A 19,476-nucleotide genomic window follows, 5' to 3' on the forward strand; every position below is an offset into this window, starting at 1 on the left:
CTTGATACCAAGCTTGACTCCACTCGATAAGTCGAGGTTCATTAAATCTTGATTCCTATCTCAAATTCTCAATACAACGCGACTAATTGAGACACAAATCTTTTGAATTTTTCTTTTGTGACTCATGATGATATGGTTGACTTGGAATTCGTGTACTAGGGTCTATATTCTTGGTAGTTGTAACTTCGAAATTTTATAGTGAATTATTCTAATTGGTAATAACTTATGTAAGAGTTTTTCCTATTGTGAACATATTGTCAACGTTCAAATTTACTTTCTTCTGTGCTTAGATTTGGCAATGTGGTTGTGCCCATCATAAATTGAATTAAATCACTGCATAACTTAACAAATTAATCAACATGGATAATTGTTGACTTTAATTCTGGTCAATTTCAACCCAACAAAGTTCAAGTTCATAAGTTAGATTTTGTGTAGTACATATTTTATTGTGACACTTTGTAATTTCTAAGTAATCTTCTAAATGGGGGCCATAAAAACTTTGGGCCCCAAATTTAAAAAAAAAAAAAAAAAAAAAAAAGGATTCCCAGGGCCACTTACTCAAGACATAGTAGGCCCATTACCAAGCTAAGCCCCTTACTGTTAAAAAAGTGTCGATCTTGCAATTCATCCTTTCCCCATCGTCTTTTATTTTGGATAAGTTCATTCTTTCCCTTCTTCTAGCCAGAAGGATCCAAAAATGGGGTCAGTGGGTGGTAAGGCTATAAATGGAAATGCGTCATTTATAGTCATATACAATTTGATTTATTTATTATTTATTTATATAATTTGATATTTATGACAATGGGATAAGAGAATTTGAATTATGGTTTTCTTCTTAAAGAGAGGACGTAACTCTTACTGAGTTGAGAAATTATTAGGTCTACAAGCAAAACTATTGAAAAAAGTGTCGATCTTGCAATTCATCCTTTCCCCATCGTCTTTTATTTTGGATAAGTTCATTCTTTCCCTTCTTCTAGCCAGAAGGATCCAAAAATGGGGTTAGTGGGTGGTAAGGCTATAAATGGAAATGCGTCATTTATAGTCATATACAATTTGATTTATTTATTATTTATTTATATAATTTGATATTTATGACAATGGGATAAGAGAATTTGAATTATGGTTTTCTTCTTAAAGAGGGACGTAACTCTTACTGAGTTGAGAAATTATTAGGTCTACAAGCAAGACTATTGAAGTAGTTCTCCCAGTCAATGAGACGATATCACTTATGTAAATGTGTGAGTGGACTTTCGAATTAGCACAATGAATAGAAAAAAAATTTTAAAAATTACCAAGTGATGTTACATTTATATAAATAACAACATTTTATCAGTTGGGAAGTCAACGAGAACCACTTCAACAGTCTTTCTAGTAGACCTAATAATTTCTCCACTAAATTAGACTTGTAATAGTTTGATTTCATTTATTAAAAAAATACTAAGAATTAAAATAACAAATAAAGCATAGATCAGTTTCAAAAAATAAAACACAAATCAACCTTTATTATTATTTTTATGTGATAGATATATTGTATAAAAAATTTCGTATTGTATATATCAAAAGTGCTCAAGAATCGTACAATACATAGGTGTGTATTGTATAAATCATATCGTATCATAGAATCATACATATCGCACAATATACAGACAAGTGGATTTAAATTATTATTATTTTTGGTTCAAATTTGAAATTTTATTTGAGTCTAACAAGTTATTAGACTTATTTTTAACCCAAAATTACCGGACTACTTAATTGAACCTAATAAAATAATATTTCCATGATTTTTTCCCCACTTTTCTTTCTTTCTTCTACATAATTTGGATTACACATTTAACATTCATATTTGCAATTTTCTTTTCTATACTATGAATAAGGTATTAATTGAAATTATTATTATTATTATTGCTATTATTATTGCTATTATTATTCTTGTCATAAGTCTAAAAAGTTAGAATGCCAAAAATAATTATTAAAATAAAAGAATAAGAAGATATAGTAAGTGTTGATGATGATAAAGAAAATATTAATGAATAAATAATTTTACAAAATGATGAATATTATGACAACATTAAGTTAGATGATGAATATAATATAATAAATTATTATTTTGATTCATATATTATGTATTATTACTTTTAAATTTAATTAATTTGAATGCGTATGTTATAAATACAGATTGCTTTGATTTATTTAGTTAGTTTTGTTAAATATTATTATATAAATAATTATTAAATTAATTAGTAATTAAATATATTTCAAATTTATATGTATATTTATAATTTTTTTAAAATATTTATTAAGTATATTTGTGTATATTAGAATACCGTATACAACACAAAAAATTAAAAATCATTGGCCTGTTTGAGAAATAAGAGAACAATTAAAATCCTATAAATTTTTTTTAAAAAAAAATGAACAACTAAAAGAAAAGGGACAGATATCCTCAAAAAGAAAAAAAAAGGGGGGACAGATAGTTAATAGACTCATGGATCTTGTCCAGTTGTTCTCTTCTTTCTTTTTTTTCTTTCTTTTTTTTGTTGGTTAAAGTCCTCTTCTTTCTTTATATATATATATGTTTGTACAATCAATGAAAATAATAATTTTTTAACTTGACTTTCAGCAAGCCAGAGAGGTACTACGCATCAATGGAGTCTAGGGCCTATCTCATTACAGCAAAAAGAAAAAGAAGTAGAAGAAGATACAGGAACATAGAAACAGAGATCAATAAACACAGAAAGAAATAAGCCTTTGTGCAAGGAATTGCTTCAAAGTTCAAAGTTCAAAGCATGAGAAAGATGAGAAAGCCTTTGTGCAAGAATGTTGTTCATACTTGGGTCAAAACTTGTTCCAGATCTAAATCCAAATCTCAACCCTTCTCATCTCTCTTTGACTCTGCCGACACTCTCAAAAAACAACAAGAATCACAGTCAAAACCAGCCTTCAGTCTCGAAACCTACATGACCCAGAAGCTCTGGACGCCGCCATTTCACTCAAAGACAAAGAACCCCGCGAGCTCCACGAGGCCATGCGCTATTCCCTCCTTCCCGGTGGCAAGCGAGTCTGCCCACTCTTCTGCATCGCTTCCTGCGAGCTCGTCGGCGGCACTGAATCCATGGCCATGCCCGCCGCTTGCGCCAGCGAGATGATCCACGACGTGGCTCTCATCCAAGACGATCTCCCTTGCATGGACAACGCTCATCTCCGCCGTGGAAAGCCCACCACCCACAAGGTATTCGGCGAAGCCATCGCCATTCTCGCCGCCGATGGCCTCTTAGCCTTAGCTTTCGAGCACATTGCCTTGTACACACCAACAGCCGTGCCCCCAGCGAGAATAGTTCGTGGCATTGGGGAGTTAGCGAGGTGCATTGGAGCTCAAGGAGCTGTTGCAGGCCAAGTGTTTGATATAAGTTCTCAGAGAGAGTCTAACGTGACGTTGGAGTATTTGGAGTACGTTCATCTCCATAAGACCGCAGCAATACTGGAAGGAACAGTGGTTCTTGGAGCTATGTTGGGAGGTGGGTCCGATGAAGAGGTTGAGAAAATTAGGAGTTTCGCGAGATATGTTGGGTGGGGTTTTCAGGTAGTGGATGACATTCTTGATGTGACAAAATCGTCGCAGGAATTGGGAAAACCGACAGGGAAGGACTTGGTGGATGGGAAAGTTACGTATCCAAGGCTAATGGGTGTTGAAAAGTCGAGGGAGTTTGCGGAGAAATTGAACAAGCTAGCTCTGGATCAGCTTTCTGGGTTTGATACGCAGAAAACGGTGCCGTTGGTTGCATTGGCCAATTACATTGCTCGTAGGCAAAAGTAATATAGGTATGTATCAATGTTTCCAACCAACCCAAACCAAGATCTCTTTTACATTACTATTATTAATGGAGTACTTATTTTTACGATTTTATGCTTGGTATAATTGTACTCTTCTTGTATGTGTGCGTGCAAATTCTGGCACACAAGGACACAAAGATAAATACTACTTGTATCAATAAAATTGCAGATTTGTTAGACGCTCATCATTCATCATTGAGGACAAGAGTGCCTACTAATCTTATATTCCATAGAAAGCCCTGTAACATTTGGGCTTCAAGAGAACAAGAATTGGCTTTGTTACAATTATATACTTTCATTTTTTTTTTCATTGTCTAGAATTTTGTTGCTTAGTATTTTACGTCCTGTTGATGAAATATCTTAAAGTGCTTAATGGGTTTATATTATTGAATTTATAACTTGAACCATGGACTGGGAAAGTGGAAAGCTTTAATTCATTTGGGTGGTATTTTTCTTTTTTTTCTTTTTTCCTGAAGATTATACTTTTGTTATTTGCTTTTCCATCTCTGTGTATTATCCAATTGGGGTTTTGGTTTGTGGTGGCTATTATAATAACAGTTTTGGAGAAATTTACAGTTTATATATATATATATATATATATCTTGGATATGTGGTTTAAATCAGATTGGTCAAATTGTGGGAAAGCCTGACTTGGCACCAGTGGCATGGGTGAGAAGGTTTGTGACCCCCTTTGGTAACATTCAGCTTTTTCTGGAGGAGTTGGGTCAAAGTAGTGGTAACATGTTTGAAAGATTTGAAATGGATCCTCTTAATTCTGATTTAATTAACCTGGTGCCACACACACACAACTTACTCTCCAATAGAGAGAAATATTTATGGGTTATTCACACCATTACTTGTCAAAGGAATGATTAATGTTCCAATCATGCCAGCTGATAATTGATGTAAAGGGTTTCTCCCTCCGAATTTTACTTATCAAAAAAAAAAAATTGATGTAAAGGGTGAAGCCTCCTGAATTCACATGTTAATATTCTTAGCCGGTTTTTGGTCCATGAATTTGGAATTAAAAATGGCTGAGTGAAAACAAACATGACTTCAGTAAACAATAAAGTGATGCTATTTCTCCATTGTCTGAACCAACTTCGGTACCATACACCTGATCATATTCTGAATGCTGAAATAACTGGGCAGCATTGATCACATTGTCTGGTTGCTTTTACATACTTCAAATTGGAGTGGACCTAATTTGCTTAGTAAATAGCATATTTGTTTGGGTTGTAATTTATTGAATCATTGAGGCGATTAAAATGCCTAAACATATCTAGTCTTTGGTGCTCTTCTAACCCTAGACAAAGTATGAATCATACTTATTTTTTTGCCTAAACATATTATAGTGATGTGGTTAATTACTTCTGCATGGTGGGATATCATAATCTTCTAATTTTGTAGATATTATTATATGTACACTCAGATGAGCAATGTATTTAGTAAGAAATATTATACTCATACATTTTACTGACTTCAAAAGAGATAAAACTGTGCTTATTAGATAAAAATGTTAGATGAATATGAATAAATTAGCTTTTCTGATTTAAATTGAGAACCAAAACTTAAATTGGAGTGGTGATGTTTTGGGGTTGAAAATAATGGGATTATAACTTGAAGTTTGTTAGCCTCTTTTCTCTTTTCACACAAGTTCAGAGCAAAATAAAACATGATTTTTGCTAATCAATGTCAACATTTGTAGTTGCGATAAACATATGTATAATTGTTGTTAACTATTTTGTGCATTGGATGGGTTGGCATCTAGTTTATTATATTGTTAATGTCGAATTGAGTGAAATCACTGTCACATTAATTTATAATTTGCTTTTCAGTAGTAAATTGGTAGTAATATAACATTTCCCCACAGAAAAGGCTATCTAAATATATAAAGACAAAGACTTCATTCTGAATCTAAAAACAACATAATTTCATCAAAGTAGTAGCAGTGGCATTGAAGTGGCAGAGTTTTCTTCCACTTTTAACTTCCACCTCTTATGATCGTGATACTTCTCACTGCTTCTACTACCTTTAAGGCCACAAAGACAACAGTTTTAACAAAGCTCCTAAAAATCTGAGCTTTGATCTGACCTCTCTTGGGGTGGAGGCTTGTGGTTTTGGAACAAGCAGAAGCCATAGAAGTAAAAGTAGATGGTAATCTACAAAGAAGCAGAGGGGACAAGCAGAGCAAGAAAGCCAAAAGAACAGGAACTTCAATTACTGAAGAGAAAGAAGCTGAATAGAGTAATAAGAAAGAAGAGGTTGTTAATGTTTTTATAGGAAAGTGCAGAAGAGAAAGAATGAGAGTTGAAGGATGACAAGAAAGAAGAGGTTGGTAATCTACAAAGAAGCAGGGGACAAGCAGAGCAAGAAAGCCAAAAGAACAGGAACTTCGATTACTGAAGAGGAAGAAGAAGTTGAATAAAATAATAAGAAAGAAGAGGTTGGTAATGTTTTAATAGGAAAGTGCAGAAGAGAAAGAATGAGAGTTGAAGGATGACGAGAAAGAAGAGGTTGGTAATCTACAAAGAAGCAGGGGACAAGCAGAGCAAGAAAGCCAAAAGAACAGGAACTTCGATTACTGAAGAGGAAGAGGAAGCTGAATAAAATGATAAGAAAGAAGAGGTTGGTAATGTCTTTATAGGATAGTGCAGAAGAGAAAGAATGAGAGTTGAAGGATGACGAAAAAGAAGAGGTTGGTAATCTACAAAGAAGCAGGGGACAAGCAGAGCAAGAAAGCCAAAAGAACAGGAACTTCGATTACTGAAGAGGGAAGAAGAAGCTGAATAAAGTGATAAGAAAGAAGAGGTTGGTAATGTCTTTATAGGAAAGTGCAGAAGAGAAAGAATGAGAGTCGAAGGATGACGAGAAAGAAGAGGTTGGTAATCTACAAAGAAGCAGGGGGGACAAGCAGAGCAAGAAAGCCAGAAGAGGATTGTCATTGCAAAATGACCCTTTGCCATTATTCTAGACAGCAAGTGTTGGAAAAATTATAAATTTCCTCATTAAGATCAACACGAGAGGAAGGGGGCATAACTCAAACACGAGTCAAGATCGACAACAAGATTCAATATTTTGAACTTATCTTTAATCAACTATTATTATTACAAGGAGGAAGCAAAGAAAAGATTTTTTTCCCCTCCCTTTAATGTTTAAAAGAGTTGTTAGAATAACTATGTATTCATTATAATTTTTTTAGTGCCCTTTAAGTAATGGAGGTTTAGAACCCAAACCCCTATCTTGTGAAGTCTTGATCCAAGAAAGCCCAACACAATGAATTTTGTAGAGTAAGGGTTAAAGAACTGGGTTTAGATAAGTTAGACAGAGACTTTACATGGGATAAAGGTACACATGGACAAGAACAAAGGCCATTACGTTGAAAAATCTCACGGTCCGAGAAGATTCAAGAATTAATTTATGTATACAAACTAGTACATTAGGGTTTCTTTGCATGCCATAATATTCTGTCATTTTTTCTCCCCTCTCCCTTATGGAGGTTTCTATACGTTATATAGGTCATTCTTTATCATCTGGGCTTTACACTTGTTGATAATCCAAGCCCCCACTTGAGTACCCGTCCCATCAAACACCTCTTTTAGTCTTTTGTGAGTTGTGGTAGCCAATGTAACACTGTTCAGGGGTCTTTTCCACATTAATGCGGCCCGAAAAGTAGTTGTAGTGTATTTAATGTGGTGGTGGCAGCCTTTGCTTAGATATTTTGTGTTTCCTTCCTTTTCACGTATTTAAGGGATGTGTTTCAGTGGCTTGGATGCACTTCCGCTCCGGATTTTCAGTGTCCGAGGAGGAATTCCTCCTCGGACCTTTTTCTTTATTTCCCAAAATAAAATTTAACGTGGATTGCTTAAGCCATGTTACCTCCTTGGACGGGCCCAAGGCCCAACTCGTTACTTTGGGCCATAGTCCCCACAACAACTAATCATTAATAGGATAGTCTGACTCAATTCAAATGAATATAAAAACCTTTAGACTCTCTTATGAAAATTATATAATTAAGAAAAAAAATATTTATTGATATATAACAATTTTATTGCTATTTGAAAGCTATAGTAAATCATTATTTAAAATTTTGGGGCTATCCTTGTATATAATCAATCTCTATTTAAAAATTTTATTTTTTTGGGTAACTTACCATTTACTCCATTATGGTTTGGTTAGTCACAATTACTATAATTGACCTTATAAAGTAGATTAAAATGAAACTGTTAGGATTCCATCCAAATTATCTTATTTGCATTTTTTAGACAAACAAATTATTTTCTTGTGGTTTTGGTTTGACCCAATAACAATTTTGTTCCACAAGTTTTTTCAATTGTTTCATTTTGATTCCTAAAGTGTGGATTAAAATGAAATTGTTAGGGATACTTTGTACAAAACCCTAATGATTTCATTTAGTACAATCATTAGGGAGTCAAATATTACAATTGAGAGTTTAGGACTAAATTGTGATAGGACCAAACAACACTTAGAGAAATCATAATTTTTCCCTCTATTTTTTTTTTTTTGGGTATATAAAAAAGGGAGGGGGGGGGGGGGGGGATTGGTACCCAAATTGTGGATTGTTCCATCCCATCATTGTTAAATTGCTTGTAGGCCACCTTGTTAGGAATTTTTTTTTTTTTTTTTTTAAAGATCATTTGTGTGGGCCTTTTAGGCTTGCTTTGTCCTTTCTCCGTCTGTGAAAGTGATTCTAAACAACTTGCCATCTTGCTACACACCATCCTAGATTTCAATACCACTTGTTGGGAGAAAACACCTTGGGGAGGCTCCAATTGAGTACTTAACTACGTTGGAGTCTCTCCAAAGTGTTATCTCTCCAACACACCTTCATCTCTTATCAGTAAACCACCATCACAGTCACCACTCAATCATAATTGCCATGACTTATCCTCAAAAACCCAAATATGGCCAAATACCTAACTAGCGACACCAACAGGCAAACCTTAACAACAATTTGATTTAATTTTAAGATACTAACCTCATAGTTGTGTTTGCAATTCTCTTAGGATTTTTTTTCCTATTTAGGCAATTACAAATATAAGGAAGGGCTAAAAGCCCCAAGGGAAAATTAAGGCTGGATCTTTAATCTTAATAACAGTTCATAAGGGATTTTTTTTTTTTTTTTAAATTTTGTTTACACTTGTTTTCAAGAATTAGAGCTGTAAATCAACTTAGTTGTTTAACCACTTGAGTTTGGCTCAAAAAAGCTTACTATGCATATTTATTTAGCAGACAAGTCAAGCTCAAGTTCAAGTTCAAGTTTAGCTTTAATAATAAAACAGGCAAGGTCAAACATCATAATGTATTTGCTAACAAATTTATGATTATGCAACTCGATTTATGTAATATAATATTATATGTTTATATGTGTACAAGTATAAAAATAGGATCTGGTAAATGAGTGGCTTTAGGGCTTTTGTTAATAGACAATTTCAGGAAAGTTTTAATATTACTTTCATAAAAAAAACTTAAAAAATTGTCAAAAAAGTTAGTTACTTTTTGCTTTTCTAGTAAAATATTTTTTTTAAAATATTTTCTAAACCAATGCTCTTAGAATATCCATTAACTTTTCCCTTAAAAATTTACTCTTTTAAACTTGACATTGGATTGTGTAAGTTTGGAAATAAGATATCAAATTATTATTTGTAAGTTATTGATAATTTATTATAATTTAACAATATAAGATTGATGAATCTAATTTTTATAACTTTATAGTCAAAAATCATTCTATCTAATTAACTCAAATAATATAATTTCACCTACAATTTACTCCCTCCGTCCCACTTTGTTTGTCCTCTATTCCATTTTGGGATGTCCCAAAATATTGTCCTGTTTCTAAAAATAAAAGTCATTAATTTACTAATGTTCATATTATACCCCTATTTTATTAATAATTCAATTTTTTGATAAATTTATTTAAGGGTATTTTTGGAAACTTATACATTTTTAAAAGGTAGACAAGACAATAAATGATGTTCCCTTAAAAAGTTTGACTTTTCAAACAGGACAAACAAAGTGGGACAGAGGAAGTAGTTATTAATTATTATAATAGATTCGTGAAGATATAAAAAATAAAAATAAAAAATTAGTCGAAGTGTTTTCTATATATAAGAAAAGAATAAGTTAATCACTTAAGTTGTGAACAAGTTCGGGCTTGTTCTACAAGAAAAATGAAGTAAGTTTGAACAATTATAGCACATAGCTTGTTCATGAGTTCCAACTCAACTCATGTTTTAAATAAAATTAAATGAACAATTTTAAACTTTTAATATTCAGCTCTAACTTACTTGACTCGTTGACTTATTTATCTAAAATTACATTTTACCTTTTTTTAATCAACACCTTTATTTCCCAACTCACTGATTCAAGGAATTTGCCCTTTAAATGTAATCCTAATTTGGATGGTAGGGTGTTAATTATGTGACACTTTAATTATTATTTTTATTTTCTTACTTTGATAATTCGATGGTTGTATAATAATGGGAAAGAGGAAATTCAAACCCTAGGTTTTATGTTTGGATATTGGTCAAACCCTCATTCTTCTCATAAAGTTAACAAGTTAAATTTAAGGTGTCATATTATGCGAATTATAAATACCATAATCAATGGTAATATGCATTTAATCCTTTTGAAGTCTTGGTCTTGTTGGCAAAGTGGGGTTGGGTGGAGCCCACCTAGACCTTTGGCCAAATTGGCTATAATACCTGAACCGTTGGATCCGTTGACCCCTTCTGCCCAAGTCTTTGGATTTTGGAAGCTTTTCAATAACTTTTCATATCTTTTAGAAAGATTTGGGTGTATTGAGGAATGGATATGGATGATTTCGCGTCTGTGTTCTTTGCGTTTTCTTTTTTTTTTTTTTTTTTTTTTTAAGTGCCTTTTGCACAGTAATTCGTACTGTTTATGGACGCGGATTATACTGTATAGGGGGCAAAAATGGCCCATTACCATCAATTTTCAAAATAATTTGCCCAGAAACACTGTTTTCAAACTATATAGCAATGTACCACTTTTTTGGGTACTCGAGCTTGGTGAGCTCGAGTACCATGTTTTTTTAATCAACTGTCGCCCCATATACAAGGAGCCCTATAGTGGCGTTTTTAAGCCCTATAGTGACGTTTTCGGGTCCTATAGCGGCGTTTTTAAGCCCCCATAACAGGTAAGGGGCCCTATAGTGACGTTTTCGGGCCCTATAGCGGCGTTTTCCTGCAAAATTTTTTTATAAGTCCCCATAACAGGTTCAAGAGGCCCTATAGTGGCGTTTTTAAGCCCTATAGTGACGTTTTTGGGCTATAGCGGCGTTTTCCTGCAAAATTTTTTTATAAGTCCCCATAACAGGTTCAAGGGGCCCTATAGTGGCGTTTTTTGGCCCGAAAACGTCACTATAGGGCTTAAAAACGCCACTATAGGGCTCCTTGAATATGGGGCGATAGTGGATTAAAAAAACATGGTACTCGAGCTTGGCAAGCTCGAGTACCTAAAAAAGTGGTATATTGCTATATAGTTTGGAAACAGTGTTTCTGGGCAAATTATTTTGAAAATTGATGGTAATGGGCCATTTTTGCCCTGTATAGGGACATTGTGCACTGTTTAGGTAAGGTTCACCGGCCAAAATGGCCCATTAGCATGTTTTTTTGAACTATTTAGCAACAGAGCACTGTTTCGGAACTATATAGTAATATACCACTTTTTCTAGTACTCGAGCTTGGTGAGCTCGAGTACCATGTTTTTTTAATCCACTGTCGCCCATATTCAAGGAGACCTATAGTGGCGTTTTTAAGCCTTATAGTGACGTTTTCGGGCCCTATAGCGGCGTTTTTAAGCCCCCATACCAGGTTAAGGGGCCCTATAGTGACGTTTTTCGGGCCCTATAGCGGCGTTTTACTGCAAAATTTTTTATAAGTCCCCATAACAGGTTCAAGGGGCTCTATAGTGGCGTTTTTAAGCCCTATAGTGACGTTTTCGGGCCCTATAGCGGCGTTTTTTTTTTTTGAGAAGATGTTTGACCAGTAAAAAACATGGTACTCGAGCTCACCAAGCTCGAGTACCAGAAAAAGTGGTATATTGCTATATAGTTCCGAAACAGTGCTCTGTTGCTAAATAGTTCAAAAAAAACATGCTAATGGGCCATTTTGGCCAAGGTTCACCTGACCTACAACTATTTTATTTAGAAAAAAAATATTAAAAATGTACTATTTATATATTTAAAAATTATTTTATTATAATATTTCAGTTTTCAATTTTTAATAAAATAAGTTGTACCCAAACGGACCCTTAAAAAGAAAATAAGTGTGCTTTTCTCATGTGGTGCCGTGATATATATCATTATACCCGTCAACAAAGTGCGAGTGACCCAAACACACATATGAATATATGATCAAGGTTTTCTGTGGGAAATTCCTCACTCAGGCGGCCATTATCTTGAGAGTAAGATACCCGGATCTTGTAGTTTGGTTCAATTATTCAGTTCGCACATAAAAGTAAGTCTTTTTAATATGTTGTTCTTAATAAAATGCATTGTTAATATGATTTTTTTACTAGTCTAAATCCTAGCATCAAACTAGGATCGACATAGCACCACCTAGGAAAGGTCCACCAGGTTTCTTTTTTTTTTTTTGTTCTTCATGAAATTATTTTGGGAATGATTCCAAGGAAGTGATTGGAGTAGTGTGTTTTATTTAATTTCTTGTGGACCTAAAACTGCACCTATGAACCAAAATAAAGCCATTTTCAGATTCAGCACAAACAGTCTCAAAATCTTCTTGTACTTTTTCGGTTTTTCCCACTTCCAAATGCCATGGATTAATTCACAAGCCAAGAATGTTTAGGATCAAGTTAATCGAACCAAAAATGGGCCACTACTTTGAAAGGCTGCCCTAAACATAGTATTTTCAAAAAGTTTATGCCATTTTATCTTTTTCTATTTCTTATTATTTGCAAAATAATGGCCAATCAATTGAGGAAGGAAAAACCAAAGTAAAACATTAGAGACTATTATAATTTATAAAGATTATATATTGCCTGGAAAGTTTATCAACTAAAAGCCACATATACTAAAAAGACAAGAATTATCCAATATTTAAAGGAAATGCATCATTTAACATCAAGTGAATAAATAAATTAGGACAAACACAAACTAAACGCAAACATAAAATATATTGCCACTAAATTATAAAAATTACAAGCAAAGATACAATTTCATCATCTTCTATATATCTATAAGACTCTGTAAACAACAAACAGAAGAGGGTTTCTTACTTTTTCCTTCTCTCCCTCCTCTCTATAACGTAAGAACTCAAAATCAGACATTACAACTAAAGTTAGATGGATTATTCCCCAGCAGAAACTCGCAAAAATATGAGTCCTGTAGGTTCGAACCCAACAACCCGTCGATATTCTTACATCTTTAATAAACCACACTAACCGCTATATATATAAAACACAAGAAGATTGGAGCTTTATCCCGAATCTAAAATAATAGAATTACATAGCTTCTATATATGGGGCAGCCTTCTCCAAGTTATGATAAATGAAAAAGGCTGCCTAAGTATATACTATCTCCATTCAAATAACTGAAAAGAAGATAGTGCGTCACTTTAGTGTTTAGACACTTGATGATCATGTCTAGGAGATATCAGAATTCCCATCAGAATTGCAGGAGCTCCGAGGTGGGGTTGAAGAGGCAGAGTTTCCCTCACTTCCACCTTCTCCTCTGATCTTTGCCACTACTTCTCCCATCTTAGAGACTATTGAAGTAAAGGTGTTGGCGAAGCTCTCAAAAACCCGAGCTTTTACCTGACCTCTCTGAGGGGGAAAGCTAGTTGTTTTCTTCTCCTGGGTATTGGAGGAATCAGACTCCATAAGTCAAAAAGCAGATGAAGTTGTGTAAAGAAACAAAAAGAACCAAGTTTTGATTACAGAAGAGAAAGAAGAAATTGAGGAAGACGAGGGAGGAGATGTTATTGTACAAAATGATAAGAAAGAAGATGCAGGCAGTAAAGTTTCTTAAGAAAGGGTATGGGGGTGTGAGCTGAGAACTCTCAATTCTGCAATGAAGCAGAGTTCAGGAGGCTTGAGAAGCTCTCCTTGCGAAAGCAGTATTGAGCGGTTTCGGTATGAGTGAGGACTGCGCTATTTATAGGACCTCAACTTTGATAGTGGCACCTCACTTAGTGAATTTACAAGTATTTATCTATTTACTTCTGCTTTCCGATTAGCAATCAAGGGCCATTTTTGGCTTTCTCGATGGGGTTATCCCATTTATCAAACTTTTAGGTGTGCTTGATTGGTAATTTGCTATAACATTGTTGTGACTATTTTTTTTTTTAGCAAATGTTGTGACTAATTCTATGACGCATGCACCTTTGACTGCACCCTTTTTTTTTTTTTTTAATAATTATTTTACTATTATTTTTACGTGAATTTTTTTTTTCTTCATTACATGTTAGAATTGTGACAAAGTCTGGCACAAAAACGTGTAATCCTATAATTTTTCTTATGTTATAGGATAAGAACCATCTGATTGTACTTCTATCTCTTTCTTTCTTTTTCTAGTTAAGAATAAAAATAATATTAAGGAGAGCAAACAAATGGACTAATTACACGTAGTACTCGTATTCACACCACTTACTTACCCCTTCACTTTTTTGTCCAATTAACACTGAGGTGTCTACTTCTCCGGGACCACCATTGTTGTCTCCTAACTTTGATTTCTTTTTTCTTTTCAGTTTATTTGAAAAAAAGAAAAGAAAAACGTCTTGGATCAGGATGAGTACGTATGTTCAAAATCAAAGACTCAGGTAGCAATGTGACACACACAAGACGTATGTAAAAGTGGGATTTTGGTATTGCAATAATCCTACGTCGGTGGTGCATGGCCCCTTATTGAGGCCACCTAATGGTTCTTACTTCGCGCTTTCCACCGCCCCATTCATCCGGTCCTTGTGCACGACTTATACAGGTGATTCAGTCGTTGCACTAGTGCTCATTGAGTGACTAGGTCACATATATGTACGTAGCCATGTAGGAAACAAATTAAGTTTGTAAATGGTGTACGGTTTTATGGATGCAAGAGTAAGATTCCTTGGTTCATCCCTTGTTTTAATCACATAGACATTTTGAGGTTGGAAGAAACATTTTTCAACATTTAGGACTTGTTTGGATTGAATGGAGAGAAAGTAAAGCAGAGTTGACTAAAAATATGCTAACTTTGAGTAAACTCTACTCTACTATTCTTTCTCCCTCAATTCAAACTTACCCTTAAAAATATGTGAAACACACTCTTTGCTTCTAATTTCTGTTTTTGTCATCAAAAGAGTAACCAATTGCATGCAGTTGTCAATTTAAAAAAAAAAAAAAAATAGAATAACTTATTGCAACACTATTTACATTTTAACCACAGAAATACATGATAAATGTAGGTATGTGAGAGCCTAGAGTACGGCTGGGGACAACCCAAAAATTTCCCATTCTGGTCTACTATAAGCATAGAATTCATAGTGGTTGATGGCTGTAAATGTAATAGACTCATAGTCCAATTCCAGGAGAAACTACACCCTGTTTCGGGTGTATGTTTCTTCTGTCTCACAGCTGGTGGGACCCACCAGGTGGGTCCCACCAGCTGTGAGACAGAAGAAACATACACCCGAAACAGGGTGTAGTTTCTCTAGTTCAAGGTGGCAAGACAAAATGTTTTAAAAGAACTAATTATTAATTAAGACTAGCAAAGATGTTAAACGGTCAAGTCAAACCGTCATTCTTTCGAATTGCATAAGAAAGGCTAGGCCGCCCGCTTTTGCCTTGTCAATTTTATTATCTTCAAGTTCAACGAACAGAGTATAGAAATTCAGGCAATTACAACGTCAACATTTCCTTACCAAAATAAAAAATAAAAAAAAAAACCTCAACATTGCAGTTTAACGGATAGAGTTAAGGGTTACGTCAACGAGTAGCTTAGAGTATTAGTTAATAATTTATTTTAAGAAATTTTTTATACTATTTTTATAGAAAATAAAAAAAATTATCAAAACATTAATTTTTTTTTTCTTTCCCATAAAGTTTTTTTTTTTTTTTTTTTTTTTTTTTTTTTTTATAAGATAAAATTTCTATTCTAGCCTAATGTAAGTGTATATGTGTAAAGCTCTCTCTTGAAAACTTGAACCCCGATCTTTACCCCTCCACACCCCACAAACACTTATACTTGTAGAGTGACCACTGCACCAAGGATGCTTGGTAGTCATAAAAGTTTTCTTTAAATGGATTGTTAATCAATCCTCTAATAGCATCCGTTAGCATTTCACTAGAATTAATGCTTAGGATAATAATTAATAATCAATTTTAGGAAAGTTTTGTTATCACTTTTATGGAAAATGAAAAAAGCTGTCATAATTTTTTTTTTCTATACCATAAAAACTTTTTTTAAATGGATTGTTAACCAATATTCTAAAAGCGTCCATTAGTATTTCCTTTCTTTATTCGGATGGGTGCATTTGTTACAAATTGAAAAACATAGAAATTGGGTATTTGTATTTTAACATATTGAATACTGCAGCTTTAATCTTTTTGTTCTTTTATTTGTTCAATACCATCTTATAATTTTATGTCCTTTTATTTATTCAATACCATCTTATAATTTTATGCCTAAAAGAGTAAAAGCTAAATATGAAGGACCTCTGTTCAAAAAAAAAATATATGAAGGACCTAGCTACAAGTGATTCACTTTGCAAAAAAAAATAGCGTGTTCTCCGTATTTAAGTCATTACCTGGGCATTCGCTGCAATTTCAGCAATGTCAACCCAATTGTATTTATTTATTTATTTTATTATTATTATTATTATTATTATTATTTTTTTTTTTGAGGAAGCTATGTCAACACAAATTAATAATATTTGACTCTCAAAAGTCAAAATCATCATTTGTCAAATCTGGGAAATCCTTATTTTAAAGTTTCTTCTATCCAACATACCTAATATAAGTTATAACAGGTAGGTAAGCTAAGTGCAGCTAGTCAAATACTCAAATCCCACGCAGCTTCTAAAGCATTGCTCTGTAAATGCTAGTCGCCTTGATATTGTCGGGATTCTCAATACTAGCCTGTATTCACGTGGAGGGGGGAAACCATATACTAGCCAAAGTATTTGAAGAACAATTTTGTAGGCTCTTTTGATCTAGCTTGCTGTCCTCCCTGTTTTGATTTTGTTCTAAGGGAGCAAGTCAGACTGGCCATCTTAGTTGTAAATTTTGTTGTTGATAAAAACCTATATTATTCTTGTCATAAGTCTAAAAAGTTAGAATGCCAAAAATAATTATTAAAATAAAAGAATAAGAAGATATAGTAAGTGTTGATGATGATAAAGAAAATATTAATGAATAAATAATTTTACAAAATGATGAATATTATGACAACATTAAGTTAGATGATGAATATAATATAATAAATTATTATTTTGGTTTATATATTATGTATTATTATTTTTAAATTTAATTAATTTGAATGCGTATGTTATAAATACAGATTGCTTTGATTTATTTAGTTAGTTTTGTTAAATATTATTATATAAATAATTATTAAATTAATTAGTAATTAAATATATTTCAAATTTATAATGAATATATCTTTTGTATGTATATTTATAATTTTTTTAAAAATATTTATTAAGTATATTTGTGTAAATTAGAATACCGTAGACAACACAAAAAATTAAAAATCTTTGGCCTGTTTGAGAAATAAGAGAACAATTAAAATCCTATAAAAAAAATTTTAAAATGAACAACTAAAAGAAAAGGGACAGATAGTTAATAGACTCATGGATCTTGTCCAGTTGTCCTCTTCTTTCTTTTTATATATATATATATATATATATATATATGTTTGTACAATCAATGAAAATAATAATTTTTTAACCTGACTTTCAGCAAGCCAGAGAGGTACTACGCATCAATGGAGTCTAGGGCCTATCTCATTACAACAAAAAGAAAAAGAAGTAGAAGAAGATACAGGAACATAGAAACAGAGATCAATAAACACAGAAAGAAATAAGCCTTTGTGCAAGGAATTGCTTCAAAGTTCAAAGTTCAAAGCATGAGAAAGATGAGCTTTAAGAATGTTGTTCATACTTGGGTCAAAACTTGTTCCAGATCTAAATCCAAATCTCAACCCTTCTCATCTCTCTTTGACTCTGCCGACACTCTCAAAAAACAACAAGAATCACAGTCAAAACCAGCCTTCAGTCTCGAAACCTACATGACCCAGAAAATCAAATCCATCAACGAAGCTCTGGACGCCGCCATTTCACTCAAAGACAAAGAACCCCGCGAGCTCCACGAGGCCATGCGCTATTCCCTCCTTCCCGGCGGCAAGCGAGTCTGCCCACTCTTCTGCATCGCTTCCTGCGAGCTCGTCGGCGGCACTGAATCCATGGCCATGCCCGCCGCTTGCGCCAGCGAGATGATCCACGACGCGGCTCTCATCCAAGACGATCTCCCTTGCATGGACAACGCTCATCTCCGCCGTAGAAAGCCCACCACCCACAAGGCATTCGGCGAAGCCGTCGCCATTCTCGCCGCCGATGGCCTCTTAGCCTTAGCTTTCTAGCACATTGCCTTGTACACACCAACAGCCGTGCCCCCAGCGAGAATAGTTCGTGGCATTGGGGAGTTAGCGAGGTGCATTGGAGCTCAAGGAGCTGTTGCAGGCCAAGTGTTTGATATAAGTTCTCAGAGAGAGTCTAACGTGACGTTGGAGTATTTGGAGTACTTTCATCTGCATAAGACCGCAGCAATGCTGGAAGGAACAGTGGTTCTTGGAGCTATGTTGGGAGGTGGGTCCGATGAAGAGGTTGAGAAAATTAGGAGTTTCGCGAGGTATGTTGGGTGGGGTTTTCAGGTAGTGGATGACATTCTTGATGTGACAAAATCGTCGCAGGAATTGGGAAAACCGACAGGGAAGGACTTGGTGGATGGGAAAGTTACGTATCCAAGGCTAATGGGTGTTGAAAAGTCGAGGGAGTTTGCGGAGAAATTGAACAAGCTAGCTCTGGATCAGCTTTCTGGGTTTGATACGCAGAAAACGGTGCCGTTGGTTGCATTGGCCAATTACATTGCTCGTAGGCAAAAGTAATATAGGTATGTATCAATGTTTCCAACCAACCCAAACCAAGATCTCTTTTACATTACTATTATTAATGGAGTATTTATTTTTACGATTTTATGCTTGGTATAATTGTACTCTTCTTGTATGTGTGCGTGCAAATTCTGGCACACAAGGACACAAAGATAAATACTACTTGTATCAATAAAATTGCAGATTTGTAAGACCCTCATCATTCATCATTTAGGACAAGAGTGCCTACTAATCTTATATTCCATAGAAATACTATAATCTGTTTAGTAAAATGAAATGTAGAAAGCCCTGTAACATTTGGGCTTCAAGAGAACAAGAATTGGCTTTGTTATGGATTTTACTAATGTGTGCCCTAAGGGCACACATTAATTTCCATTTTTGGAAAAAAATTTCTCAAGAATTGAAAAAGTAATGATAGCTTTAGCTTTTTCAATTTCCGAGAAAATGTTTCCAAAAACAGAAAGCTTAGGATTTTGTTGCTTAGGATTTTACGTCCTGTTGAT

General features: G+C 34.1%; 1 protein-coding gene and 1 pseudogene across 1 annotated transcript; both read left to right on the plus strand.

Moving 5' to 3' along the window:
• The first annotated feature begins 2,565 nt into the window (after nucleotides 1-2,565).
• Nucleotides 2,566-19,172, plus strand: LOC126732943 (geranylgeranyl pyrophosphate synthase, chloroplastic-like; annotated as a pseudogene).
• LOC126692106 (geranylgeranyl pyrophosphate synthase, chloroplastic-like) lies at nucleotides 2,960-4,016 on the plus strand (the record flags this gene model as incomplete). Its single annotated transcript, XM_050387591.1, has 1 exon — nucleotides 2,960-4,016. A coding segment is annotated over one exon (855 nt), but the record flags the coding sequence as incomplete, so codon positions are not given.
• Nucleotides 19,173-19,476: the final 304 nt, after the last annotated feature.

This window comes from Quercus robur, chromosome 1 (genome assembly GCF_932294415.1).
Source record: "Quercus robur chromosome 1, dhQueRobu3.1, whole genome shotgun sequence".
NCBI classification, from domain to species: Eukaryota; Viridiplantae; Streptophyta; class Magnoliopsida; order Fagales; family Fagaceae; genus Quercus; species Quercus robur.